The 25,940-nt window shown below is 37.3% G+C and overlaps 1 protein-coding gene and 1 long non-coding RNA gene across 11 annotated transcripts in view; one reads left to right on the top strand and one right to left on the bottom strand.

Annotated features, from left to right (window-relative positions):
• The window catches only part of LOC140513765 (TP53-binding protein 1-like), a 130,786-nt gene that overhangs the window by 78,435 nt on the left and 26,411 nt on the right, over positions 1-25,940 (bottom strand). For all 10 annotated transcript variants that reach the window (XR_011970310.1, XR_011970309.1, XR_011970308.1 and 7 more), the window contains 4 exons: positions 22,513-22,587; positions 18,057-18,186; positions 17,279-17,387; positions 11,522-13,025 (listed from right to left, as the gene is read on the bottom strand). Coding sequence is in view for 6 of the 10 variants with exons in the window: in XM_072623698.1 (XP_072479799.1) it covers positions 11,522-13,025; positions 17,279-17,387; positions 18,057-18,186; positions 22,513-22,587 (1,818 nt within the window). In the remaining 4 variants the exon portion in view is untranslated. The remainder of the gene's footprint in view (positions 1-11,521; positions 13,026-17,278; positions 17,388-18,056; positions 18,187-22,512; positions 22,588-25,940) is intronic.
• On the top strand, positions 1,784-19,589 carry LOC140513848 (uncharacterized). The gene is made up of 4 exons (XR_011970389.1): positions 1,784-1,869; positions 1,976-2,079; positions 11,160-11,234; positions 19,163-19,589. It is a non-coding gene; the product is annotated as an uncharacterized lncRNA (long non-coding RNA).

Genomic DNA, 25,940 nt, shown 5'->3' with positions numbered 1-25,940 from the left:
TTTCTTTAAAAGCTATGATTCCATAATAAAAAACCAAAGAATAAGTGATACTTTCACAAGAAAAATTTTTTAAACAAAATAAAAGGAGTATAGGACCCAAAATCCTGCAATTTACACCATTTCTCCTCAGGTTTGAGTTTTCCTCAAGAGGCACATGCTGGACTATTCATTTGGATCACCGGGTCACAGATTTAGTGCTGGAAGGAACCTTACAAGTAATTCAGTCTCAGATTTCATGGTCTCAGGACCCCTCACATGTTCAAAAATTTCTGAGGACTCTCCCTAAAGAGCTTTTGTTTATATCGGTCATATCCACCAGTCTTTACCATATTAGAAATGAAAACATCTTAGTATTACTATGAAAATAAGGATCTCAGGGATCTCTCGGACCACACTTTAAGAATTCATGATTTAGTTCACACCCCACCCCAAATACTACAAATGAGAAAACTAAGACTCAAAATAGTTAAGGTCACATAAATAGTAAGCAGCAGAGTCAGGATTTAAAATCCAACCCTCTTTTCTATCACACCAAACATAGCGTTACCGTTGTGGTAGGGGAAGCCTTCTCACACCGAGTTTGCTAAAAATTGTCCATACTCATATCTGATATATTCTAAGTTTCTCATAGCATTTCTTCCCTATAGTTAGAATTAAAACCATCAAGTTCTTTCTTCCCCAGATCTCCATAGACTATGTTAGCAGATTGACTGATGGCCTTAAATGGGCTTCTTTTATAGAATAAGGAAGAATTAGAAGTGGGGAAAGGAGGAAGAATTTAATACCAAATGCCCCAGGCACTTGGAAATTTACTATATTTCTAAAGCCTCTCAAGAAAGGTAAATCCATAACCATTCATTTAGCCCAATTCAGTGTTGGGTACACTGATGGAAAGCTCTCTTTTATCTCTAACCCCTTGTTAAATATAAACTCATTTCCTCTTTTCTTATCCTCTGGGAAGATGGAAAACAGTTGGTCACCATTTGTTCTTATACTGCAATAATACAATATATTGTATATAATAATAATACAATATATTCCCATAATGGGAAGGACCAATAGTCCAGCTATTCTAATATTTTGTGTCTGATGGTAATACCAAAGAATAATTTGCGGGAGAGCATGGTTACATATATTTATCTATATATACCTATATAGATATCTTTCAGTCATATCAATATGTAAATTACAGTTTGCCTTAATTTATTTTTAGCCTGGCACTCATGAAATAGTTTATATCAACCCAGGAGTTACTTAAAATTTTTTTTTTGCCCAGTTACCCCTTTAACTACTCATATAAATTAATTTGTGTAAATGCGCAATGTAGTGTGTGAAGTATTAGTACTTCCTTTGTTGGTTTAAATCTATATTCTGTCCCTTATTTTTAGTATTATACTGAGATTCTAAATAATATAAACAATTTTTCCAATTATTTATTAGAAGTTATTGCAAGTTCAGCTTTGTGGCTGCTGAGCTTTTTCAGTCTTACCTGACATGTTGTGACCCCATTTGGAGTTTTCTTAGAAAAGATACTAGAGTGCTTTGCCATTTCCTTTTCTAGTTCATTTTACAGAAGATAAAATGTAGGCAAGCAGGGTTAAGAGACTTGACCCGGTTCAGACAGGTAGTACGTGTCTGAGGGATGGCTCAGGAGGAGAAGTGAGGCTGGTGACTTGCATAGCACTCCCTCACTCAAAACAAAGTCAAGAGAAAGTCATGTCATCATTTCTATGATGTCATGATTCTCTTTGAAAACAAAGGACAAATACAACCTGTGAGTAGACTAAGCTGCCTAAATGGGGACTCAGCCATCTGAGCAACTCAGCTCATCAACCTAGCCCTCTCCCTTTTCCTTCTCTCCCAAAGAAGGTAAATTTTGGTTGCCAGAAGTTGATCAGTTAACTTGGGGTACACTGCATTGGCTAGATTCCTTCCCCTTTTCTTTCCTTCTTTCTTGTCTCCCCTAAAACCTTAGACGCCGTGCACCCTGAAGCCCATGGACTGAACAATGAAGGGTCCTTGCCCAATCTTCACTCAATGGCTGTTTTGGAACCTCCTGGCTTAGAGTGAATGTAAATAGTAAGTTTCTCTTTGAAACAACAAGCCTGAGACTCCTGCCCCTCCCAGCACGATTTATCTACTTATTATTTTCTATGAAAGGAGCTATTCCCTTGACTACTTTTTAAAGAAGCCTATTCACTGAATGGACATGACCTCATTTTCAATGAGTACCTGAAAAGGCCTTAGCCTAAAAGGCCAAAGTCTCCCAGTGCATCCTGGGTCATCTCCAGTCATGCTGATGATTCAGACAGCTCTGGAGGAGAAGGGAGGCTGGTGACCTGCACAGCCCTCCCTCACTCAAAACAAAGTCAAGTTCAAGTCATGTCATCATTTCTCTGATGTCATGGTCCTCTTCAAAAATGGAGGACAAGCACAACAGTGTGTCTGAGGCCAAATTTGAATTCAGATCTTCCTAACTGCAGGCCTGGTGCGCTATTCACTCCAGCACCTCAGCTACCGTTTACAAGTTCACCTTATCCATAGTCTTAATAATTTTGCAGATTTCAATCAAAACTAGACTTCTCAGGCTTTATATTTCCAAACTAAATAATCAAATAGATCAATGAACTGGGAAAACCAAAAAACTAGAAAACCAAAAATTTTAAAACCAAAATAGAAATTCTAAAAATCAAAGAGATTTCAAAAAAATTGAAAGCAAATTAAGGAAACAATTTTCATTAGGTTATTCTCAATAATAAAAAGACTCTCTATATTCCTTTACTCACTTTCATTGCCTTTCTGTGGACATTCTTCAGTACTGTTTGTCTACTGAAATGCAGCAACCAGAGTTCCAAGTGGTATTAAGAGTAGGCTAAGATTGTTTACTTTGTTTCTAAATAATCCTCCTAATGATGTCCAACATCTGGTTCTTTTTGACTAGAGTAGCTAGCACACTGCTAGCATGTCACAATATCCTAGTTACATACGTCATAAAATCAGAAACTTGCTGATTTGTAAGGAATCTCAAAAGTCATCTAGTGCAACCCTTATTCAAACATAAATCTGTAATACTCCCAATAAGTAATCAAGTCTATCAAGGCTCTACTTGAAGACTTCCATTGACTGAGAGCTCAGTAACCTATCCCGCCAAAGCCTATTCCATTTGGACCGTGACTTGTTAGTGTAATCTTTGAAATCTTTCTTTTAGGAAAGAGCTTTAAACCACTTCCATGTAATTTCTGTGCAGTGGAAATTCCATTCCACCCCAGTCTTGCTCTTTGAGGCTATGAACCAAATCTAATCCCTCTTCTGTATAACAAGATAATGCTTTAAATAGTTGAGAACAGCTATGTTGCTGTCCTACCCCACCCAAGTTCTCTCTTCTTCAGGATAAATAGCCCAGCTGTTTCACCTGATCCCTAGTGGCAATTTCCCCTAAAAAACTTCGGCTTCTTAGCCTTCTGTTCTCCAAATTAAACAGTCCCAATTTCCTTAATTTCTCACCAAATACAATTTTTCAGCGCTTTGTTTGGATTTATTGTTCTAATGTGAACCCTTTAAAACTTTTTCTCAATATTCAATCTCAAAACTGAGCATAGTTGATTCAAGACTTCATTAATTCAGAATTGATGATAATTCTGAAAAAGGTATGCACAAGTTTTTCTATGAAGAAAAGATTTGCTACAGCAGATCAATATTAAAAATAAGCTCAAGAAAAATGCTTTAACTCCTTAAAAGAACTTTTATTAAGCATCTTAAAGTACCTTAGAAACTATGATAAAAAAAGTGAACATAGAAGGCCTAACATTTTCTTAGCCTAATCACCGAAATTCAAACTACTGTACTTATGTAATAAAACCACACATCTTTTAATATACATCCATCACAGTCCTCAAATATGTATGAAGCACCTAGTACATATCCATGACAGTGCTAAGCACTGGGGAGACAAAGAAGGAAAAAAATCCCCTCTCTCCAAGAGCTCACACTTTACAACAGGGGAAACCATGCAAACAACTGTATACAAACAGGATATACACAAACTATATTAGAGACTATCAAGAGAAGAAAGGCAGTAGCATTAAGAGGGATGTGGAAAGGTTTTCTGGGGAAGGTAAGATCAAGAGATCGAGATGAAGAAGAATAAAATTCCAAGCCTGGGAGACAAGTCAGTAAAAATGCCAAGTGGAATTATGAAGCGTCATATGGGAGGAACAGCAAGGAGGCCAGGGAGAGGAATACACAAGGGCCTATACCAAGGGGGTTCAAGGGTCAGAGAAGGGACAAAGGCAGAATCAACAAGACTTGGCAACTGATGAAATATGATGGGGTTAGAAGGAAAAGAGGAAGTAAGGGGAAAGAATAACAACCAGGTCAGGAGTCAAAATAAATGGTGCTCTTGATAGTAGTATGTAAGTTGGGAATAGTGGAGGCTTTGGGGAAAAGAGAATGCCTTCAGTCATGGACATACTAAGTTTAAGATGTCGACAGAACACCCAGTTTGAGATGTCCAAGAAAGGTCAACAGAAAGGTTAGGGCTGAATAAAGAGATGTGGGAATCTTAAGTATAGAGACGATAGCTGAACCCATTGGAGTTGGGAAAAATCACCAAGCAAAATAGCAAAAAGAAAGAAGGGAAGAGCCTTGGGCATCACCCACAATTAATGGGCGTGACCTGGATGAAGATACTGCAAAGGAGATGAGAAAAGACTAGAACAGGGAAAGACCTGCAGACAAACCAGCAGACTTTTATCATAGATCAAGTGCAAAATGATAATGACAATGAAGGCCTGTACCAGGGCAGCAGCAGTATCGGAACTAGATTGGATATGGGGGGTGAGAGATAGTAAGGAGTCCAGGATTACACCCAGGTTTCAAGTTGGAAGTACTGGGAAGACTGTGGTGCCCTCAACAGTAGTAGGGAAGGCAAGGGGAAGGGGAGATTCAGAGGGCAAGAAAGTGAGTTCTGTTTTGGATATGTTGAGTTTAATATGTCTACTGGATAGCTAGTCTGAAGTGTTTAAAAGACAACTGAAAATGCAAGAATAGAAGTCGGCAGAAAAGTAAGGGCAAAATCAGAATCACCAACGTAGACATGATCATTACAGCCATGGGAGCTGATGAGAAGACCAAGGGAAGAAACAGAGCTATAAGACAGGGCCCTGCGGGACACCCACGGCGACGCGCACCTACAGCGGCGTGCCACAAATGAGGATCCGGTAAAAGAGCACAAGGAGGGATCTAACAGATGGAGGAAAACCCTAAGAGGGCAGTGTTAAAAAACACTTAACAAGAAGAAAGTACTAAAGACAAAAGTGCTGCGTCAAACTCTCCAGAAAGAGGTGAAGAAAAGAAAAAAGCCAAAGAAAGATGAGTGAGAAATAAAATACTGGGTTACACAATTTATTCCAAGCAGTTACTCAGTATCCCTTACCATAACTAGTCAAAATTCTTTAAATTATACTCTTAAAAAAGAGCCTATTTATGTAATTAATATAATGGAAATATTGCCCAAATGTCGAATATGCCTTTAGAAACTCTAGAGTTGGCTTCACAGAAACATTATAGTGCCAATTTTCTGTCTCTTACAAATATTTTTCTAATTACACTCTCTCACATAGCACTGCAATGATATTCATACCTCAAGGATCCATGATTTTATTGGGAAGGATACTCTATCCATCCTCACAGACTGCAACCCCTTCAATGGCTTAACATATGATCTTTTAGTGAAAAAGGAAAAGATAAACACTTGGGCAGAGCCAAGATGGCAGAACAGAGGCAGGGACATGCTCAAGCTCTTCCCCCAAATCCCTTGAAATACCTGCAAAAATTGACTCTAAACAAATTCTAGAGCAGCACAAGCCACAAAATGAAAGAGTAAAACTTATTTCCAGCCCAAGACAACCTGGAAGGCCAACAGGAAAGATCTATTGCACTGGGCTCAAAATGGAATGCAACCCAACTGCCAGCACAGACGGACTGGAGCAGGCCTCAGGGCACTGACAACTGCTGTGATTTCCAGATTTCTCAACCCAAAAATGCCAAAGACAGCTTTAAAGGTCGGTGAAAAAGTTCTCTCACCTGGGTGAGAGGAGAACATGGTCTAACCCCAGTTCCCAGGGCAGCGGCAACCACTGCTGCAGAAGTGGCGCTTCTGGAGTTCTCAGCCTACAGACAGTAGGGGAATTGAGTGCAGATCTGAGTCTCAGTCATGAGTGGTGGTCCTAGGGTGAGGAGGAGCACTGGGGTGAGAAAGAGCGCTGAGGTGGCAGAGCTGGTGGTGGCTGTGCAGAGGGAATCCTACTCACAGTTCCAGGGCAGAAAAGAGTGCTTGTGATTGCTCACAGACCAGAGCACAGGTCAGGAGAGGAGTGAACACCTCTCCTTGATTATACCACTTTGGAGGAACTGAAAACTTATGGGTGCCTAGAGATATGTCAGAAAACAGTTGCTGCACAAAACCTCTGAAACCTGGGATAGTATATCCTCCACTTAGCAAAGAGCTCAAAAGTCAAGTAATTGGCTGGGAAAATGCCCAAAAAGGGGAAAAAAATTAGACTACAGAAGGTTACTTTCTTGGTGAAAAGGTATTTTCTCCCATCCTTTCAGATGAGCAAGATCTAAGCATACTATCAGAGGAAGACATAAAAGTCAAGGCTTCTACATCCAAAACTTATAAAAAAAAATATGCAATGGACTCAAGTCATTGAAGAGCTCAAAAAGGATTCTGAAAATCAAGTAGGAGAAGTAGAAGAAAAATTGGGAAGGGAAATGAGAGTGATGCAAGAAAATCATGAAAAACAAATCAACAGCTTACTAAAGGAGACCCAAAAAGATAACACCTTTAAAAATAGACTAACCCAAATGGCAAAAGAGGTCCAAAAAGCCAATGAGGAGAAGAATACCTTAATGAAGGAGAAGTTTCAAAAGCTCACTGAACAGAATAATTTGTTGAAAGAGAGAACTGAATTCAGAGAAATTAATGACTATGAATTAAACCAAGCAGTTAGTAAACAAAACCAAAAATTTGAAAAAATAGAAGATAATGTGAAACATCTCATTGGAAAAACAACTGACCTGGAAAATAGATTCAGGAGAAACAATTTAAAAATTATGGCACTACCTGAAAGCCTTGATCAAAAAAAGAGCCTAGACATTATCTTCCATGAAATTATTGAGGAAAACTGCCCTGATATTCTAGAACCAGAGGGAAAAATAAATATTGAAAGAATCCACCAATCACCTCCTGAAAGAGACCCGAACAGAGAAACTCCTAGGAATATTGTGGCCAAATTTCAGAGTTCCCAGATCAAGGAGAAAATACTGCAAGCAGCTAGAAAGAAGCAATTTGAGTATTGTGGAAATACAATCAGGATAACACAGGATCTGGCAGCTTCAACATTAAGGGATCAAAGGGCTTGGAATGGGATATTTCAGAGGTCAAAGGAACTGGGACTAAAACCAAGAATCACCTACCCAGCAAATCTGAGTATAATACTTCAAGGGAATAAATGGTCATTCAAGGATATAGAGGACTTTCAATCATTCACTTCATACTGAGGAAAAGACCAGACCTGTATAGAAAATCTGACTTCCCAAGACAAGAATCAAGAGAAGCATGAAAAGATAAACAGGAAAGAAAAATCATAAAAAGACTCTAAAGCTGAACTGTTTGCTACATGGAAAGAATGTATTTATAACTCTTGAATCTTTCAGTAATTTGGGTACATGGAGAGATTGTACATACGCGCGCGCACACACACACACACACACACACACACACATATAAAGATAGAGAGTACAGGGTGTGTTCAATCAGAAGAGATGATATTCACACAAAAATAAAATAAAATAAAAATTAAGGGGTAAAGGAGGAAAATACCGGAAAGAGAAAGGGAGAAATGGAACGGGGCAGGCTATAACTCATAAAAGAGATAAGAAAAATCTTGTTCAATGGAGGAGAAAAAGGAGAGGGGAGAGGGGAAAAATGAAGCTACTCTCTTCACATGTGGCTGAAGGAGGGAATAACATGCTCACTAAATTTGATATGAAAATTTATATCATACCACAGAAAATTAATGACATCTTTAGTTTGGGGGAAAGAATTTCAGTCCAAATTTCCTAGAGGACGGTAACCTCAGGTAAAATTCGGCTTTGATTGTAAAGTCAAGGTTTTAATGGTAAATTTGATTTTACGATGGCTATTTAATCAAGAACTAGAACATGTATAGAAAGGCATGTAAGCCACTTCAGATTTGCCTAAAAGATGTTCCTTAGCCAAAGTGAAATTACAATATTTGAAACCTGGTCATTGTAACTTGCCATTTTTAGACGCTATGGGACTGTTAAGTGACTGTTCTTCTGAGTCTAACTCCAGGTATGGATAGCAAGAAAGGCAGTCTGAGCCTCCAATACATGATGCCAGTAAGCCTGTGAGATGCTGGCATGAGCTGCAAAAGGTGATCTCATGGGAAGGGTGGGAGAGCAGTTGCTCAGCATGGGCTGAAGTAGGATTCTCCTGACTCAATTTCCCCACTGACACCTGGCAGACTTTAAGCCTGGCTGAATGCAAGTTCACAATCTACTCCTGCCTGGAATTGACATGAAGTTGGAGAGATACTGGTTCCCTGCAGTGTCCCTACTCTTGTTGGCAATTTCCTATAGTCAAAAGGTTTGTAAGCTTAATATCAGATCTATTAAATTACAGATTATTGGTAGGGGAACATCTGAGGTTAAGTCTAAAATTAAGCTATTATTCATAGGACTTTAGACCAACAACAACAAGTTAGAGTCCTTTAATTCTTAGTAATACTGTGGAGACGATCAGGTCAAGAGCTTGTGAGGTTAGCAACATAAATATTATTTGTGTCTCAGTTGGTTAATGTTTAAAAAAAAAATTCTTTTGTGGTCCATATTGTAAATGTTTTAAAAAGAAGTATCACCTGACCAAAATTTTGAATTGTTTTATCTGTTGTAAACTGTGTTAAAAATGAAAAATAAAATTAAAAAAAATTAGAATGGAGGAGATGGAAGCTAATGACTTTATAACAAATCAAGAAATTATAAAACAAAACCAAAAGGATGAAAAAAATAGAAAACAATGTGAAATATGTGATTGGAAAAACAACTGACCTGGAAAATAGATCCAAGAGAGATAATTTTAAAATTATTGGTCTGCCTGAAAACCATGATCAAAAAAAGAGCCTTGACATCATCCTTCAAGAAATTATCAAAGAAAACTGCCCTGATATTCTAAAACCAGAGGGTAAAACAGAAATGGAAAGAATTCACTGATCACCTCCTGAAAGAGACCCCAAAAGGAAAACTCCTAGCAATATTGTAGCCAAGTTCCAGAGTTCCCAGGTCAAGGAAAAAATATTACAAGCAGCCAGGAAAAAAAAACAGAAAAAAACAATTCAAGTATTGTGGAAATACAATCAGGAGAACACAGGATTTAGCAGCTTCTATACTAAGTTATCAGAGAGCTTGGAATATGATATTATAGAGGACTAAAACCAAGAATCACCTACCCAGCAAAACTGAGTGCAATACTTCAGGGAAAAAAATGGAATTTCAATGAAATAAAGGAATTCCAAGCATTGTATTCTTGTTGAAAAGACCTGAGCTGAACAGAAAATTTGACTTTCAAATACAAGAATCAAGAGAAATATGAAAATGTAAACAGAAAAGAGAAGCCTTAAGGAACTCATTGAAGTTGAACTGCTTACATTCCTACATGGAAAAACATTTGTAATTCATGAGACCTTTTTCAGTATTAGAGTAGTTAGAGAGAATTTATATGTGTGTATGTGTATGTATGTAGGTGCATATGTGTATGTATATCATATGTGTAGGTATGTATATGGGTGTGGATGGATAAACAGACAGATAGGCAGATAAGATAGATAGATACAGAGGAAGAGAGAGAGACAGAGAGACAGAGGGTACAGGGTGAGCTGAATATGGAAAATACCTAAAAAATAAAATTTACTGTTGAGAGGAATGTACTGGGAGAAAGAGAAAGGGAGAGGTAGAATGTAGCAAATCATCTCACATAAAAGAGGCAAGAAAGAGCTTTTATGATGAAGGAGAGGAAGGAGGAAATGAAAAGGACTAAGGGAGCCTTACTCTCATGGGATCTGGCTTAAGGAGAGAATAACACACACTCAGTTGGGTAGGGAAATTTATTTTACCCTACAGGAAGGCAGGAGCAAAGGGGATAGGAGAGGGAGGATAATAGAAGGGACATCAAATTGGGGAAAGGGATAATCAGAAGCAAGTACTACTGTGGGAACAGGTAAAGAGAGAAAATGGAATAAATGGAGGGCAGGACAGAGAGAAATGTGGTTGGTCTTTCCCAACACAACTGTCATGGAAGTGTTCTGCATGGCTACACATGGATGAGCTATATTGAACTGCTTGCTTTCTCAGTGAGGGTGAGTGGGGAGGGAGGAAGAGAATATGGAACTCAAAGCTTTAAAAATTAATGTTAACAATTTTTTTCATGCAACTAGGAAATAAGATGTACAGGCAATGGGGTATAGAAAACTATTTTGCCCTATAGGAAAACAGAAGGGAGAGGGGGTGGGAAAAGGAGGAGGATGATAGAAGGGAGGACAGACTTAGGGGAAGGGGTGCATGGGGTACATGCTGTCCTGGAGTGAGGGGTAGGGAGAGATGTGAGGAAATTTGGAATTCAAATTCTTATGGAAGTTAATGTTGAAAACTGAAAAATAACTGTATTACGTATTAAAAAAAAAAAACCCGATAAACACTTAATAGCCAACCTGGCATCACCAGGCCCATACTGGAAGCCTTTTTCACATGAAATGACCTGTCAGAGCTTATAATCCCACTAATATAACCTTTGAAAAATTAAGAATACCTCAGCACTATGATGATATGTTCTTATTTGCAGTCTCTCAGTAGTATGCGACACAGCTCAAAACAATTTATAATCTTGAAATAGATCCCAGAAGAAGTATGGACATTAAATCTTTCAAGTCTTAATTTCTAAGATTTATATATCTGTTAAATCATACTTAGAAACTTAGTCTAATACTCTTGAAGAGAAAACAACTATTAGCAAATTATTTAATTAAGAGCCTATTTGTAGTTCTATGAAGAATAATTAAGTGAATATTTATTATTTCTAGATGACTCAACTGAAAATACAGTTTAGCTGTGCTCCCTACCCCACTTCCACAATTTCTCCCCCTAAAAAAAGCAAGGTAAGTACAATTTATACGTATTTGTGAAATTCAAGAACCTTTATGACTATAAGGCAGCCAGAATTATAGTCAGTAAAGACAACCTCTGATTAGAAAAAATGATTATTTTTGATAACTGGCTAATTGTTATTCCGTTTATTAATATCTGTTCCACTTTAGAATTTAGCTCCAATAATAACCTTCAGCCCTCTATTCCCACCTCTCAAAAATCAATTCTGGTTAAGCTTCTCAATCCATCAGCTGAACGAGTCAAACAGTCCCCATTCGTATCTATGAATCGTACTCACCATTGGAGCTTTCACAGGGGCTCTGAAGACAATGGTCAGCGGCTTTCCCAAGCTGCTGAGTCTTTCCTTCACTGCCTGATTCCTCTATAGTATCCATTTGCGAATGTTTTATTAATAAGGTGTCTGCTTGCCCTGGAGATTGTGGCTGCTGCTTCTCCTGTTCAGTTCTCAGTATATCATCTACTCTTTCTAAAGACACTGGAGAGTGCTGAGGGTTCTCCTTCTCAGTAAGTGATTCCAGATTCTCGTCAGATTCTTGGCTCTTCTCTCCCTTAGCATCTAGACTGTTCTTAGCACCCAGTTCTATTCCTGGATCAACGTCCACACAAGAATGAGTATCTTCGTGGGCCTCTTCTCCCACAACAGGCTGAGAGGCAATATCAGCTGAGGACTCATCTTTTGTGGCTTTCTCTTCTACAATGACACCACAGCTTTCTGAGGTGGCCTCTCCCCCAGCCTCTGGGTCCTTCTGTTCCAGTTCTTCATCATGCATTTTCAGTTTTTTTGGAGAATCACTACCACTGACACTAGTATTAACTTCCATAGCTCCTTGGTACTCTTGATCTGGGATTTTTTCTTGGAGGCATAATCCTGGTGACTGAGTCTGAATCAGAGAGGGATGGAGTGGGCTACTCTCCCTGTTTTCTTTCTCTTCTTTCTGCCCCTCCTCTTGACTTTCACAAGGGGTTTCAGGAATTTCTTCAACCTCAGAAATTGAAGACCTCTTCTCTGTGTGATATTGTTTAGCCTCCACAGAGACCTCCTGATCTAATGCATTTAAGTGGGCCTCAGACGCAACAGCCTCAGATGAAACAGCCTCAGATGGAACAGCCTCAGACGGAAGAACCTCAGACGGAACAGCCTCAGACGGAACAGCCTCAGACGGAACAGCCTCAGACGGAACAGCCTCAGACGAAACAGCCTCAGAGGGAAGAACCTCAGACGGAAGAGCCTCAGAGGGAAGAGCCTCAGAAACAGCCTCAGACGAAAGACTCTCAGAAAGAAGTACTTGGCTTCCTGAATCACATGTAAAATCAACACAAACATGTTCCATCTCTTCTCTGGTTTTGCATTCAGTGGCTGAAATGATCATTTCATTTGTAGTTTTTACAGCATCTTCTGTCTTTTTACAGTTTTCACTCAGCTCTTCTTGACTGTCTTTTGTTTGGTTCACTAGTACACTAGAATCTTCTGTGGGACAAACTTTAGATTCCAGAGTTTGAGATACAGGTTGCGTATCTTCAGTCTGCGTGTTCTTAGCATCTTCATCGATCTGCTGAGAGGTCAAACTCTCCATCTTTGTAGACTGGCTGCAATCACTTCCAGAAAGCATCAGCTCACAGGATTCTCCCATTAGTGGCTGCCCAAGATCCTCAGTGGGATTTCCTTCCTCAGTCTGTGAAGTCTTAGAGCACTCCACTGTGAAAGAGGAATTGTATCTATCTTCAGTGTTCTTTTCGTCACTTGGTCCCTGCTCCAAACTTGGAGATGGAATAAAAATGTCCTAAGGAGAGAAAAGGTAATAAACATTTTTTCTTCACATTCAAATTACTTTGTTCACCTATAACTCACATCAGAAACCTACATCTCTTTTTATTCAAACTAGAAACCAAATAACTGAGTTTATAAGCACTTTGCCCATGATCACAGGGTTAAAAAAGGTGTGTTTAGGAAAAAATCCCAGATTTGTATATCAATCTTTTTCTCAAAACAAAAAGCTACTTCCTCCTCTAGTTCCTCTTGCCAAATCACAGACATGAGTAAAACAGAATGTATATAAGATATTTTTAAAGATAACAGACTTCTCCCTTGGAAGAAAGGAAAAACATTTAAATATTTGACTACATATGTTTAGAGTTCCAATACAGCGTCACACAGCTAAATGGGCACTTTAAAAATAATGATGGTGAAGAATCAGCACGCACTTGTGTGAATTTTACTAAAGGACTCTGTCTTAGGAAGAGCGGTGATTGTGAAACCCAGAAAGTACATGACTCCTTAAACACAGAGTAAACCGTTCAGTGAAGTTCTCATTCTTTCACAAAAGAGCAGTGCAACCATCTTGCTTCCCAGTATTATGGCAGCTGATGAATGTCACTACGCTGATAACAAGTCAAATCTAGGACAGATGTCAATTCTAAAAGATTTTTCTTTTGCTGTGCCACTCTGAATTGGAATTGTGAAAAGTTGTATGCCAAGCAGGCGAGGTATGAATGTGCTATTATTTTAAAATTATAACATCTAACTAGGAATCAAATAAGATTACAAGACAGTCCATACGTACAATATCAGCCTATATTTCAGCGCCTTGAATTTTTTCTTTGCTCTTTTGGAAAATACGCAGCTAAGTCCTAAATACTATGAATAATAAATCCCCTAAAGTGTTTGCATTATTTGAATACGCACTGCATATTTCCACTGGGCTAGAATAAATAATCAGAGTTTACATAAATATAACTTTGAATAGCACAAATGCAAACAGGAATTCCATTATTTGCACTAATTGGGACCTGACTGTAACGGTCACATATCTGAGAGCCTGGACAAACACTTTTTTTTTCTCCCCTTTTTTTTTGCGAGGCAATCTGGGTCAAGTGACTTGCCCAGGGTCACACAGCTAGTAAGTGCCTGAAGCCACATTTGAACTCAGGTCCTCCTGATTCCAGGGCCGGTGCTCTATCCACTTCACCACCGAGATGCCCCTTTAGACAGACACTTTTAACAACTACTTTTAAAATACATTCCTTTTGAAAATGTGTTTAATAGACCCAAATGTATAATCATACAAGTCATTCCCCAATTGATAAATGGTCAAAGGATATGAACAGGCAATTTTCAGAGGAAGAAATTAAAGCTATCTATAATCATATGAAAAAATGATCTAAATCACTATTGATTAGAGAGATGCAAATCAAAACAACTCTGAGGTACCACATCACACCTATAAGATTGGCAAACATGACAGAACAAGAAAATGATAAATGCTGGAGAGGATGTGGGAGAGTTGGAACACTAATTCATTGTTGGTGGAGCTGCGAGCGCTTCCAACCATTCTGGAGAGCAATTTGGAACTATGCCCAAAGGGCTACAAAAATGTGCATACCCTTTGACCCAGCAATATCGCTACTAGGACTATATCCCCAAGAGATCATAAAAATGGGAAAGGGTCCCACATGTACAAAAATATTTATAGCAGCACTCTTTGTAGTTGCCAAAAACTGGAAGTCAAGGGGATGTCCATCAATTGGGGAATGGCTGAATAAATTATGGTATATGAATGTAATGGAGTACTATTGTGCCATAAGAAATGATGAACAAGAAGACTTCAGAGAGGCCTGGAAGGACTTATATGACCTGATGCTGAGTGAAAGGAGCAGAACCAGGAGAACTTTGTGCACAGCAACGACCACAGTGTGTGAGAGTTTTTTCTGGTAGACTTGGATTTTTGTAATAATGCAAAAACTTCTTATAAAAAAAAAAAAATCCCAAAGGTGGTTCTCAAGGCAAAATGCCTTCCACACTCAGAGAAAGAAATATGGAAGTCATTCGCAAAATGTAGCAGATCATGTTTGTGTATGTGTATGTGTTTGTGTATCATGTTCTGATTTGTTATACGATTTCTTTCAGTTATTTTAGTCTGACTACATAGCATGACTATAGTGAAAATATACTCAATAGGAAAGTATATGTAGAATCTATACAGAATTGTATGCAGTCGTGGGGAGGGAGGGGGGTAGTGGGGGGGGATAAAATCGCAATTGTATGGCAGTGATTGTTAAACATTAAAAAATAAAAAAAAATAAATAAAGTACTTGCTAAGGTGGCTTTACTATGTGTCAGTAACTATGGTAGGAGCTGACGATACAAATACAATAAATCTTGGCAAGGACTTCTCAGAAAACATGAAAGAAGTTCGAGAAAAATTATGTTCGAACATTTTATATAATATACCACAAGCTTCAAATGGATGCATGATCTGAAGATTAAAGTCATAGCATTAAAAAAAAGAACAGAGGAAAATCCGATCAGGTACCTTTAAAAGCAACAGCTAAAGGCAGAATTCTTACCAAACAAGATTAGAGAATAAAACTGATAATTCTGATTACATGAAACTGAAGAACTCTTATACAAATTTAATGGAACTAGAATAAGGGAAGCAGTTGACAAGGGGAAAAAGCTATCACGTAGGTCTGACGCATGCCTGATTTCCCAGATTTCGAGGGAACCAGCATGGACATATACAATTAAAAGTCATTCCCCAGTGGGTGAAGGCAAAAAAGATATAAACAAATAGTTCTTAAAATGACTATGAACGATTATATGAAGGATTGCTTCAACTCACTAATAATTAGGGAAAAATAAATTAAACCAAGTCTAAAGCTTCATTTCATGCCTAGAAAATCGGCAGATAACAAAAAATGGGAAGTCAAAATTGGAGAAGTTGTGGAAAGATAAGCATATCAAAGATAGCAGGAAAGTACACAAAATATTTCTAAGCACTTTTTTTTGGTAGCAAGTAAGTGGAACAAGGAATAGCTAAAAAAAATGATGGTGTCTGAATAGCAGAGAGGTGCAGAAGGAGCCACGTGCTTTCACACATGGCCAAATGGTGATTCCTTTAGTTCCATTACGCAAGGCAGGGCCAGGGCTTCTATTTTTGAAAGAAAGATTTTTGGAGAGGGATGGTGCTAATACAGACACACAGACACACACTCACACATCAAAGAAAGGGTCAACGAAACATTTAAAAATACACAAAAGATCAAAATCAGAAGAAGTTCAGAAAGGAACAAAGCAATTCTGTTAAGTTTAACATTTTCTTAAAAAAGCCCTCAAACGACTTGCAACAGAAATTTTGTTCTTTGTATGTTGAAATATTCATATTTAAGTTCATAATAAAAAAAGAACATTTGAAATTAAAAAAACAGGCACACCGCTACACTGCTCCTAAAGCTCAGTTAGTCCAATCATTTTGGAAACAAGATCTCACTGGCAGACGTATACACCAAGCAGGTCAGAGACAAAAAAGGTCCCATTTATAGCCATGTATTGATAACAGCACTTTCGGTAACAGCAAAGAACTGGAAGCAAAGTAGATAGATACCCCATCCGTGGGAAGTAGAGAAGCAAACAGTGATACATGAATATAACGGAATATTGCTGTACCATAAGAATTGACTAATTGAAGAGACAGAGAAATACGTGCTCTTCTATGAAATGATGCAAAATGAAGCAGTCAGAACAAAGAATACAGTGCACATAATGACAAAAAATGTAAATGTATAAAAACAAAAAAACAAGGCAAGGAAAACGGAATGCAGGGAAATGATAATGATCAAGGAAGAGACATGAGGATGCACCTCCCTCCCTCATTTTCAGATACGGAGGACGATACACATGGGACAACGTCAGACCGGACTGAGGAGCAGGTTTGTTTTGCCGAATTATTTTCTTTCTTTTTCTGTTATTCGGGACAATTCCCAAGAAAGAAGGTTCGAGGTATATTGGAAAATGAAAAACAAAAAATACAAATCAAAGTGTAAGTTCTTCATAGTTGTCAAAGTTTGGTACATATAAAATATGACAGTTAGAAATAAACTACTCAGAGCAAATATTACTTGTGGATTACCAAAAATATGGACTTTTTAGCAGCACTTAGTAAAACTTGTGGCTGATTTGGTATTTTTTGATAAATTATTAAAATTACAAGTCTGAAATGATGAATGAAAATACAGTGAAGGAATGAAAGATACTTACTACATCTCTGCTACTTTTCTTCACACTAAACTTGAGAGGAAGGGATCTTCGGACCTTTTCTTTAGGACTTCTCTTAGGCGAGAAGCAATCTGCCTTCCCTGACTCCACCCTAGGAATTTTTTCATAAGAGGGAAGAAAAAAAATGCAATTTTTGATAACGACAATTTAAGCTGTATATGTTGCCAACAATATTTTTTCTGCGAGGCAAAACTTAACATAAAAATCCACAATAAGTTTTAGTGCTCATCTCCTAAAAGAATAAAAATATCAGACACTCTTGATGGAGGAGTCCTAACTAGCTATGTGGGACCTTTGGCAAATCACAACTTGATGACAGTTTCCTCAACATTTATAACATTAGGATTTATATCAGATGATTTCTAAGTCTATTCTAGATCTAAGATTTTATAAGTCGTGGGAATATGAAAACTTTATTTGTGTACCTAATTGTCATGCTTCTGACAAGAACTATTATAGTCCTTTGAACTTGGATCAAATAGATTTTCAAATCACAAGTAAAACATTAAGATGATATACTGTAGGGCAAAAGAGACAAGATTTTAATCAAGCAGAAGTGGTTTTTAGATTGAGAATCTTTCTTTGATAGAGGGAAAAAAGGAAAATGTTCTTGACTAATAAGAGTATACTGACAGGGAAATTTTCAAAAATGTTTTATTATTAAAATTGTATCAGTTTGCAGAAACAATAAATAACAAAGCAAACTATCCAAATCATTTAAACTAAGTTTCATTAGTTATCAGTGACTGAAGCAACTCACCTGCACACTTTTTCGCTTGCAATCCTTGTACTTCGCCTCTGAACACCTGTACTGAACCAACGACTTCCACTGATGGCTATGGGGGAGACTGAACTCTGGGAAGATGCACCAGGACTTGCTTCAAACTGAACTACAAAAGTAGCATAACATATATTAACTGATTTGTTTTAAAGCACAAAACATCAATAATATTGTTTTTTAAGAGACTTTTGAATTCCAAAATTTTTTTTTAAATTTTAGCTTAATAACCTTCCTTCATTTTCCTTTTACATAAAACACTATTTTTATTAATGTTATACTTTAGGAGGATCAAGAAAATGTTTAATTCGATTTTAACTTCTGTTAATAACATACAAAACAGTTCCTATATATAAACTCTGACTTGATATCCCCAGGGGAGAATATCACATTCCTTCTGTTTCCCCAATTCATGATAATTACCCTCAGCTAATTAAACATTATGCTAATAACCACTTGGATCTTCCAGTGTTTTTCTATTCCTTTGATTTCAATTCACTCTCCAGGTTCTCTTCTTACCTGTCTCAGTATCATTTTCAGTTTCCTTTGCTGAATCATCACCCCTGTCCCACTCCTAACCACATATATTCTCCAAGTCTCTGGGCCCTTCTCCTCTCTACTCACATACATACCACCCTAGTTCAGACCTTCCTCACTCTTGCTTGAACTATAATAACAGCCTAATTAAACTCCTAGCTTAAGTTTCCCCCCTCCAATTCATCCTCCACATAGCCTCCAAAATATTCTTCCTGTAACAATATGTTTATCAGGTCACCTCCTTAAGAAGCCGTGGTACCTTTAGATAAAAAAACATAAAATTTCTCAGCTTGGTTTTTAAAGCTTTTCACAGTCTAGATACAGACTACTTTTATAGATAGTTCCTAATATTCTCTTTCATGTAGTCTATTCCACACTGTCGTACCTGCTGTCCTCTGAATTTGATAACCCACTTCCTGCCTCCATGCCTTTGACTGCAATGTACTCCCTTCTTTATCTCTGTCCTTAAAAATCTCTATTCCTCCTGGTAGTGTTTTCTCTCCCTCACCAAGTTATCTCATATTTATTTGTTTACTTGCTTATCTTCCTAGGTAAATTTTAAGTGCCCTGAAGGTAGAGACTTTCAAATTTCTGTCTTTGGGAAGATAGTGTCATTGAACTGAAGAATACACGGTGGGATATAAGGTGTAAGAAGAGTGGAAAGAGGCAAAAAAATGGTAAGGGAGACTGACAATTGGTCATAAGGCAATTACAGGGGCCCCTTTGATGGCAATGGATATAAACCCAGATAGGTAAAAAAAAAACCTCTTTTTTTGTTGAATTTAAAATCAATAGTTAATTTAAAGAACAGTTGACCTAAAATCAACAACTGACTTACTAAAATTAGTTTACTCAATTTCAGGATAAATTACTATGGCCAGGGTTCTTTCCCTTGCTATACAGTGGTTGTGTAATGGTGGACTACTACAGAATGGCTATGTGACCCTGAGCAAGTCTTCTACTTCTCAGTGCTCTGGGCAGTTCTCTATAACCATACATTGGTAGGGGGAGTTTGCTCACCTGAAAGTCCCCAATACCATTAAAATCACAGGTGCAGTCACTGAAATCACAGCTCCACCTTCTATCCCTTGTACGTTCTAAGATGATGTAGTCACAATTAGTTTTCTCAGTTTTTTTGGTCACTTCAATACTACTCACCAGTTTTTCCTTGTGAGGGTTAGGGGCTATAACTGTGATTTCATTTGTATAGGGAACTCTCTGGTGAGGTAATTATCCCTATTAATACAAGCCAGCACGTTCTCTGCAACTTAAAGAGTGGCTTAGAGCACAGATATCAAATGTGTGGCCCCCTGTAGCCAGAACTAGATAAAAATGTAATTGGGAAATATTTAATACAGTAAATAAAAATATAATAAAAATAGAAAGCATTACATTTTAAAATTACGTCAACATGCAACACAGGAATCCTTAGAATAGATTAGTAACCCCCTATTCCTATTTGAGTTTGCTATTACTGACTTCCAACCGTGACAGATTAAATGATATGCCCATGGTCACATAGCCAGTATATGTCAGAGATGGGACATAAACCCAATTTCCAAGATTAGCTCTCTATTCATTATACTATATTTCTATTGGCAAGAATTAAATCCTAACCTCCAGTTTCCCTGCCAGTTCACTCTACCATCTGAAAGATGAAAATGTCAGCAAGGCAATAATTCATCAGATGTGTCTATTTTAAGCAGAATGAGACTTCTAGAAGATATTATGATGCTTAACACCCACCATCATTAGTATGTCTCTGTGTGAGTAAAACTGTAGATCTTTATAGCAAGAAGGCATCTCTAGAGCTCATGGTTCAGTCTCCTTATTTCATAAGTGCAGAAACTGACATCCAGAGGAGCTGAATCACTCACCCAGGATCATGCGCACTACTGTAAGTAGCTGAGCTGGAACTACAATCCAGAAGTCTTGACATTCAGTGTGTTTCTCTACTCTACCATATGGTTTCCAGGAAAATTTGGGGTCCAGGAATATTGTAAACTCTTGCTCTTGTTGTCCATTTGAAAAAAGGTCTTAAAAACAAGTTCCCAACTCATAAATCCAGTCAGAAAAAAATTTATAAAGGTTAATCAGGGCACATTCTCCATGAGCAGGAGTTTGAGATCTCCTGACATCTGGGTTGGAAACTACAGAGCTTGAGAGAAGTGCAAAGTTGAACATAACACTAGGGACCCAATCACAAAGCATTTACTCCTAATGCCTTCAACTTCACTCCTAGCTTCCAGTACTCAAAGAAAGAAAAAGTAAAGCATCATCACAGAATACTAAAATGTGAGTTTTCAATAAAATTTTACTTTTCCTAGAGTCCCAGTTGGAAAAGACCTCAGGAGCCATCTAATCATCTCATCTTATCTGTATCTGAACAAGAAATGTCCTCTATAACATCCTTGAAAGGTGGTAACCCAGACATTAAAGCCCTCTAGTTGCGGAGGAAGGGAAGGGAAGAAATTCACTACTTCCTAAAACAATCCATTCTATTTTTGGAGAGCACTAATTGTTAGGAAAATTCAATTCAATTTAATAAATATGAAGTGACTACCATATAGAAGCTAGATGGCACAGTGGATATTGCATTGAGCTTGAGATCAGGAAGACTCAACTTCACGAGATCAAATCTAGACTTCACACACACCTTATTCAGTGACTTAACTTTGTTGATCTCAGTTCCTCATCCGTAAAAGGAGTTGGAGAAGGAAATGGCAAACCACTCCAGTATCTCTGCCAAGAAAACTCCAAATGGAGTCAGAGAAAAGTCAGACACAACTGAAATGATTAGTCCCTTGTCCTCAAGAACTCACATTCTACTGTGGGAAAATAATATATACACACAAATAAATACTGGATTGACAGTGGAGTGGGATCAGGAAAATTATTTAACAAAAATGTTTTATACTTTAACAGAGAATCTAAAAATCCTATTATTTAAAGCTCGCTGGAAAAAAAAATATATTCACCTTTTAAGCAGATAAAGACTAAAGGTCAAAGAAACATTACAAAGTAAATTCAGGCTATGCAGTAGTTCAGATGAAAGTAAAGAAAATTACAAATAACTGCAAGAATCTTAGTGCTAGCAAACAGTAACCTAAAAACCAACCAACTAGTGGAGTAAGGCAGTCATAAGAGAGCTTGCACTCAGAGATTTGAACCAAAAATTCATTGAAAAATTAGTTTGAACTTGAACTTATAACAAAATATGGACAAACTATTATAATGAACAATTTCACACAAAATTACACAAGAATTGAAATATAAACTGACTCAACTCCCTGGTATAGAATAACCTATTAATAAAAAAAAGTTAATAACCCACTTGAGTTTTGTTACATGTTTAGCAGTACTTAGTTATAAAGAGACAGAAAATCATTTCAGCAGATTAGCCTATGAACAAAATGCTTAATTTTCTAATCTCAGAATTTCTAGTACAATATGACCAATATCACTAGGGAACCCCCTATATGAGGGGCTCAACCTGGAATCCATGCTCACAAGAAATTCTTGGATACGTTTCAGGGGTTCATGAACTTAGATGGGAAAAAAATTACATCTTTATTTCAATATTGCTGGTTTCCTCTGTAATACCATTTATTTAATTTTACATACTTAAAAAATATTTCAAGGAGTACAATGTATCTATATATATAGATATAGATAGATTTCATCAGATGGCCAACAGGGTCCATGAAACAAAAAAGGTTAAAAAACTCCACTATGCAGCATCCCCACTCAAAAGTTCTACTTTATTTGGCATTATGTTGACATTTTTTCCTTACTGTTAAAAAGCCAAATTTTGACTAAACACAAATAAATCTTGTCAGAGAACAAAGTTAAAGACAGACTGCAAAAGCTTCCATCTAGTACAGTCATGTATGATACTTACCAGCTTTGTCTTGCTGAGGTGTAGTGGAGGGTGTTCTGTTACATTTAAGCTTATTCGGTACTCCACTAACAAAATCTGAAATGCAAGACACAGAAGCAATCATGTCTTGCTCTGTTAATACACATTTAATATTTATGATATGCTAAAAAAAAATTGTACCAGCAGATCCATTTTCATTAGGTCATTATAAGAAAAATAGTCACAGGTGGAATTGATGCCCAGTAATAATGAAATACAAAGAAATTTTGCACCTTTCAAAAGATAATTTTAATTAAGTAGTTCGCATCTCTCGAGAGGATATTTCAATTCAAATACAGTCAACACTATACTTCTAAATGTTTCTCAGCAGAAAAAAAATTGGAAGGTATTCTTACCTCTGGGAAAATGCTAATTAAAAAGCAAAAGGTTTTAATGAGTAAATGAAATTGGTGACTAAGTTGTGAATTTTCTGAAAAGTAATTTTGGAGTTTGAAAGTGAAACAATGTATTATACGGGCCTTATGTCGAATATCACTAATTCACATTTATGTAGCATTTTAAAGTTTTCAAATGTTTACCTCACAACCCGATGTGAGTTAAGTAACATATTTTAAAATTTGTTTAAAATAATTAGTACATATTGATGATGAAAAGTAATTGTAAATTTTTCTGAATTCATTTCCAAATAATTCACCCCTTAAACAATTGTACAATGCTAAAGAAACAGCCATTCTGATGATGCGGGACAAATTCCACTCTAACAAGCACGAGTAAAAAGAATCCTCATTCTGCTTAAACCAGAGTAGAGACAAGCTGATGTAACAGGCACCCATAAAGCCTTTAGGACTACAAAATGGAATCATTCCAGAGTATTGCAGCATTTCTTACCAATAAGCTAGCCTAACGACATGAAATATCTTATTGCTAAAAGATTGCAGAACATGGTAAAAAAAAACAAAAGTCAACTCCAAGGAAGATGTAGAACAATATTTTTACCAAACACAACTTATCTAAAACGAAACAGACAAGACTATAGTAACCAAACACAAGGCTCTCCTCCCAACCATTTCTACCATTAAGTAATTTTCTGCTACCATCATGCAAGAAATATGAGGGGAAGGGGGTGTTTATTATTCATAACCCCTATTTGAGTTCAGTCTTAATACTTTACTTCAGTGGCTTTAAAGAGCACAGTTTCACAATCTGGGCTTCGGGGGGAAACCTGGTAGCTTCAAGAAACTGTTCAGTATAATGTCCTTCTTCAATATACACATATACAAACTGATGGTTTAAAGCACAAAGACTATTTTAACAGTGTATAGACAGCTCAAATATAAATTGCATACAAGCAGGTGGCAATGTAAAATAAAGCTATTTACATTGAGAAGACCCAGATTCAAGTCTGGGTATGCTACTTTTGCTATCTTTGTGACCTTGGGTCTCAGTTTCCTTGCATATTAAAAAGGGGGGCAAACCAAATTATCTCTATATTTCTCCAAGATGTCTTCCAGCTCTAAAAGTCCTATATTCACAGTGTCAAATTTAATACAATAATCAAACCTATACTCTAGGTCAAATTGAACACAATAATCAAACCTACACACTAAAGCCATTTTCATACTTCTAAAACCTCCATCCCTAGGTTAAGCAGTTTCACCATTTCTTCTTGACAAGCATTATCTGCCAGGCACACAGTTCCAGGCACTGCTGTCTTTCCAGTACCAATACTGACATGCTAATAATAGATAACCAAGGCAGCATTTATATCTTATTATCAATACTATCTAGAGAGAAACAATACAATCCACTTAACCACCGAAAGAGCAAGATTTGTGTCATACTTTTTGCCAAGATTAACTCGCTGATTCAGGGTTTTATTTAAAATATGAATGTTATGTAGCTAATAAGTAGAGCAGGGACACATACTAGATAACCTAAACGTTAGATAACCTAAATGTTACTACAGAGATTCGGTTCTGGGATGTTTGAAGTTAACCAGTTAGCTAGGAATAGGAGGAAGAATGTCAGTCTCTTGAAAACAATATTTCAAAGCTTCTGATCTAATTAACAAGATAACTAAAAATACTCAACTGGAACAAAATATAAAAGGGCAGCCTCTGCTGAAACAACATCTTAGAGAGGTGGCACTGTTAGGCTAGGTGAACTATATGAAGGGAAATTTGGTCTTGATGACAGTTGATACAAACTACCCTGCCCTTCGAAGGGCCTTCACCCCAACATAATATGTGTGAACAGACCTGGCATGAAACTTAGAATGTAGAGGATTTAAGCTTCTTCCTCAAACCTTCAGGAGGAAACTGAAGGGAAGATCTATGAAAGTGACTGTTCAAGCTAGAATGATGAACATTCAGGATGTACTGGGATAGAAACTAACAGGAAAGAAAGTTTGAACTGGCACGATGACTGCGTGTAAATATGTAAGTATTTGACATAGAGCACAGATGGGGCACAAAAAACTAAAAAGACCTGGCACTCTTCCTCTTTCCTCCCAGTAACCCAAGCAGGATGTATCTGTCACTCCGCCTTTTCTCAGCCCCAGGAGCAACTTTGAAGAAAAAAAAAAAAACCCAGACACAAAAGATAATTTAAAAAACTACGCAATAGGACCACAGACCATTGCAGTGAAGCTGATGACAGGAGAAAATAAATTTACATAGAAACATATAATTCATACGTAAAAGCAATCTTAAGAGTCTGGTCCTGAAAACAATGGAGAGTTCCTCTTGTTCTACCTAGCGAAAGGTATAAGGGAATCCCATGGAAAGGAGGCAGACACAAAATGATCCAGTCCACTTGATGACACTACTTTCCTTTCTGTGTACCCCAAGGCTTATATCTGTAGCTTATCTGCTCTTTCTGTACAGCGGTCAAAAAACATTTATTAAGTGTCAGGCACCAATCGCATAAATTATCTAGCTTTTAGGCTTGACCTCTAGCTCTGGCCTTTTGATGTACATCATCCTTCTGCTATCTTTAAAAATACAAAGAAGCTGCTTTGGAATGACATGCATCTGTGTGGCTAGAATTTCTCTGGAGGTCTACATCTGCTTTATTTTGGTCTTGTCTGAGTTTAATCTACAAAAATATAATCTACCGAATGCAAAAAAACAAAAGATTTTGTCAACATCCCCCTAAATCCTAAAAAACTGTTTGCCTGTAAAGGAAATTGAACTACATGATTTTTAGGGTCCCTTCTAACTTTAAGTTATGTGAGTCCTAAAATATATTTGACTTTATTAAAAATTGTATTACAATGGCCTGCAGTCCTATTGACTCTTTGCACCTTTTTCATCTATTCCTTCCTTTTTACAATGCTACCAATTTAGGCCAGGCCTTGACTGTTCACACCTGGATTATTGCAAAAACCTTCCTCAATTCCCTTCCAGTCTTTCTGGCCTAAAAATAATGCTGTGTACTGTTAAAGACTC

The sequence above is a fragment of the Notamacropus eugenii genome, chromosome 7 (genome assembly GCF_028372415.1).
Source record: "Notamacropus eugenii isolate mMacEug1 chromosome 7, mMacEug1.pri_v2, whole genome shotgun sequence".
Classification (NCBI taxonomy): Eukaryota; Metazoa; Chordata; class Mammalia; order Diprotodontia; family Macropodidae; genus Notamacropus; species Notamacropus eugenii.
Note: the sequence above shows the minus strand (reverse complement) of the source record. Positions and strands in the feature narration are given on the sequence as shown.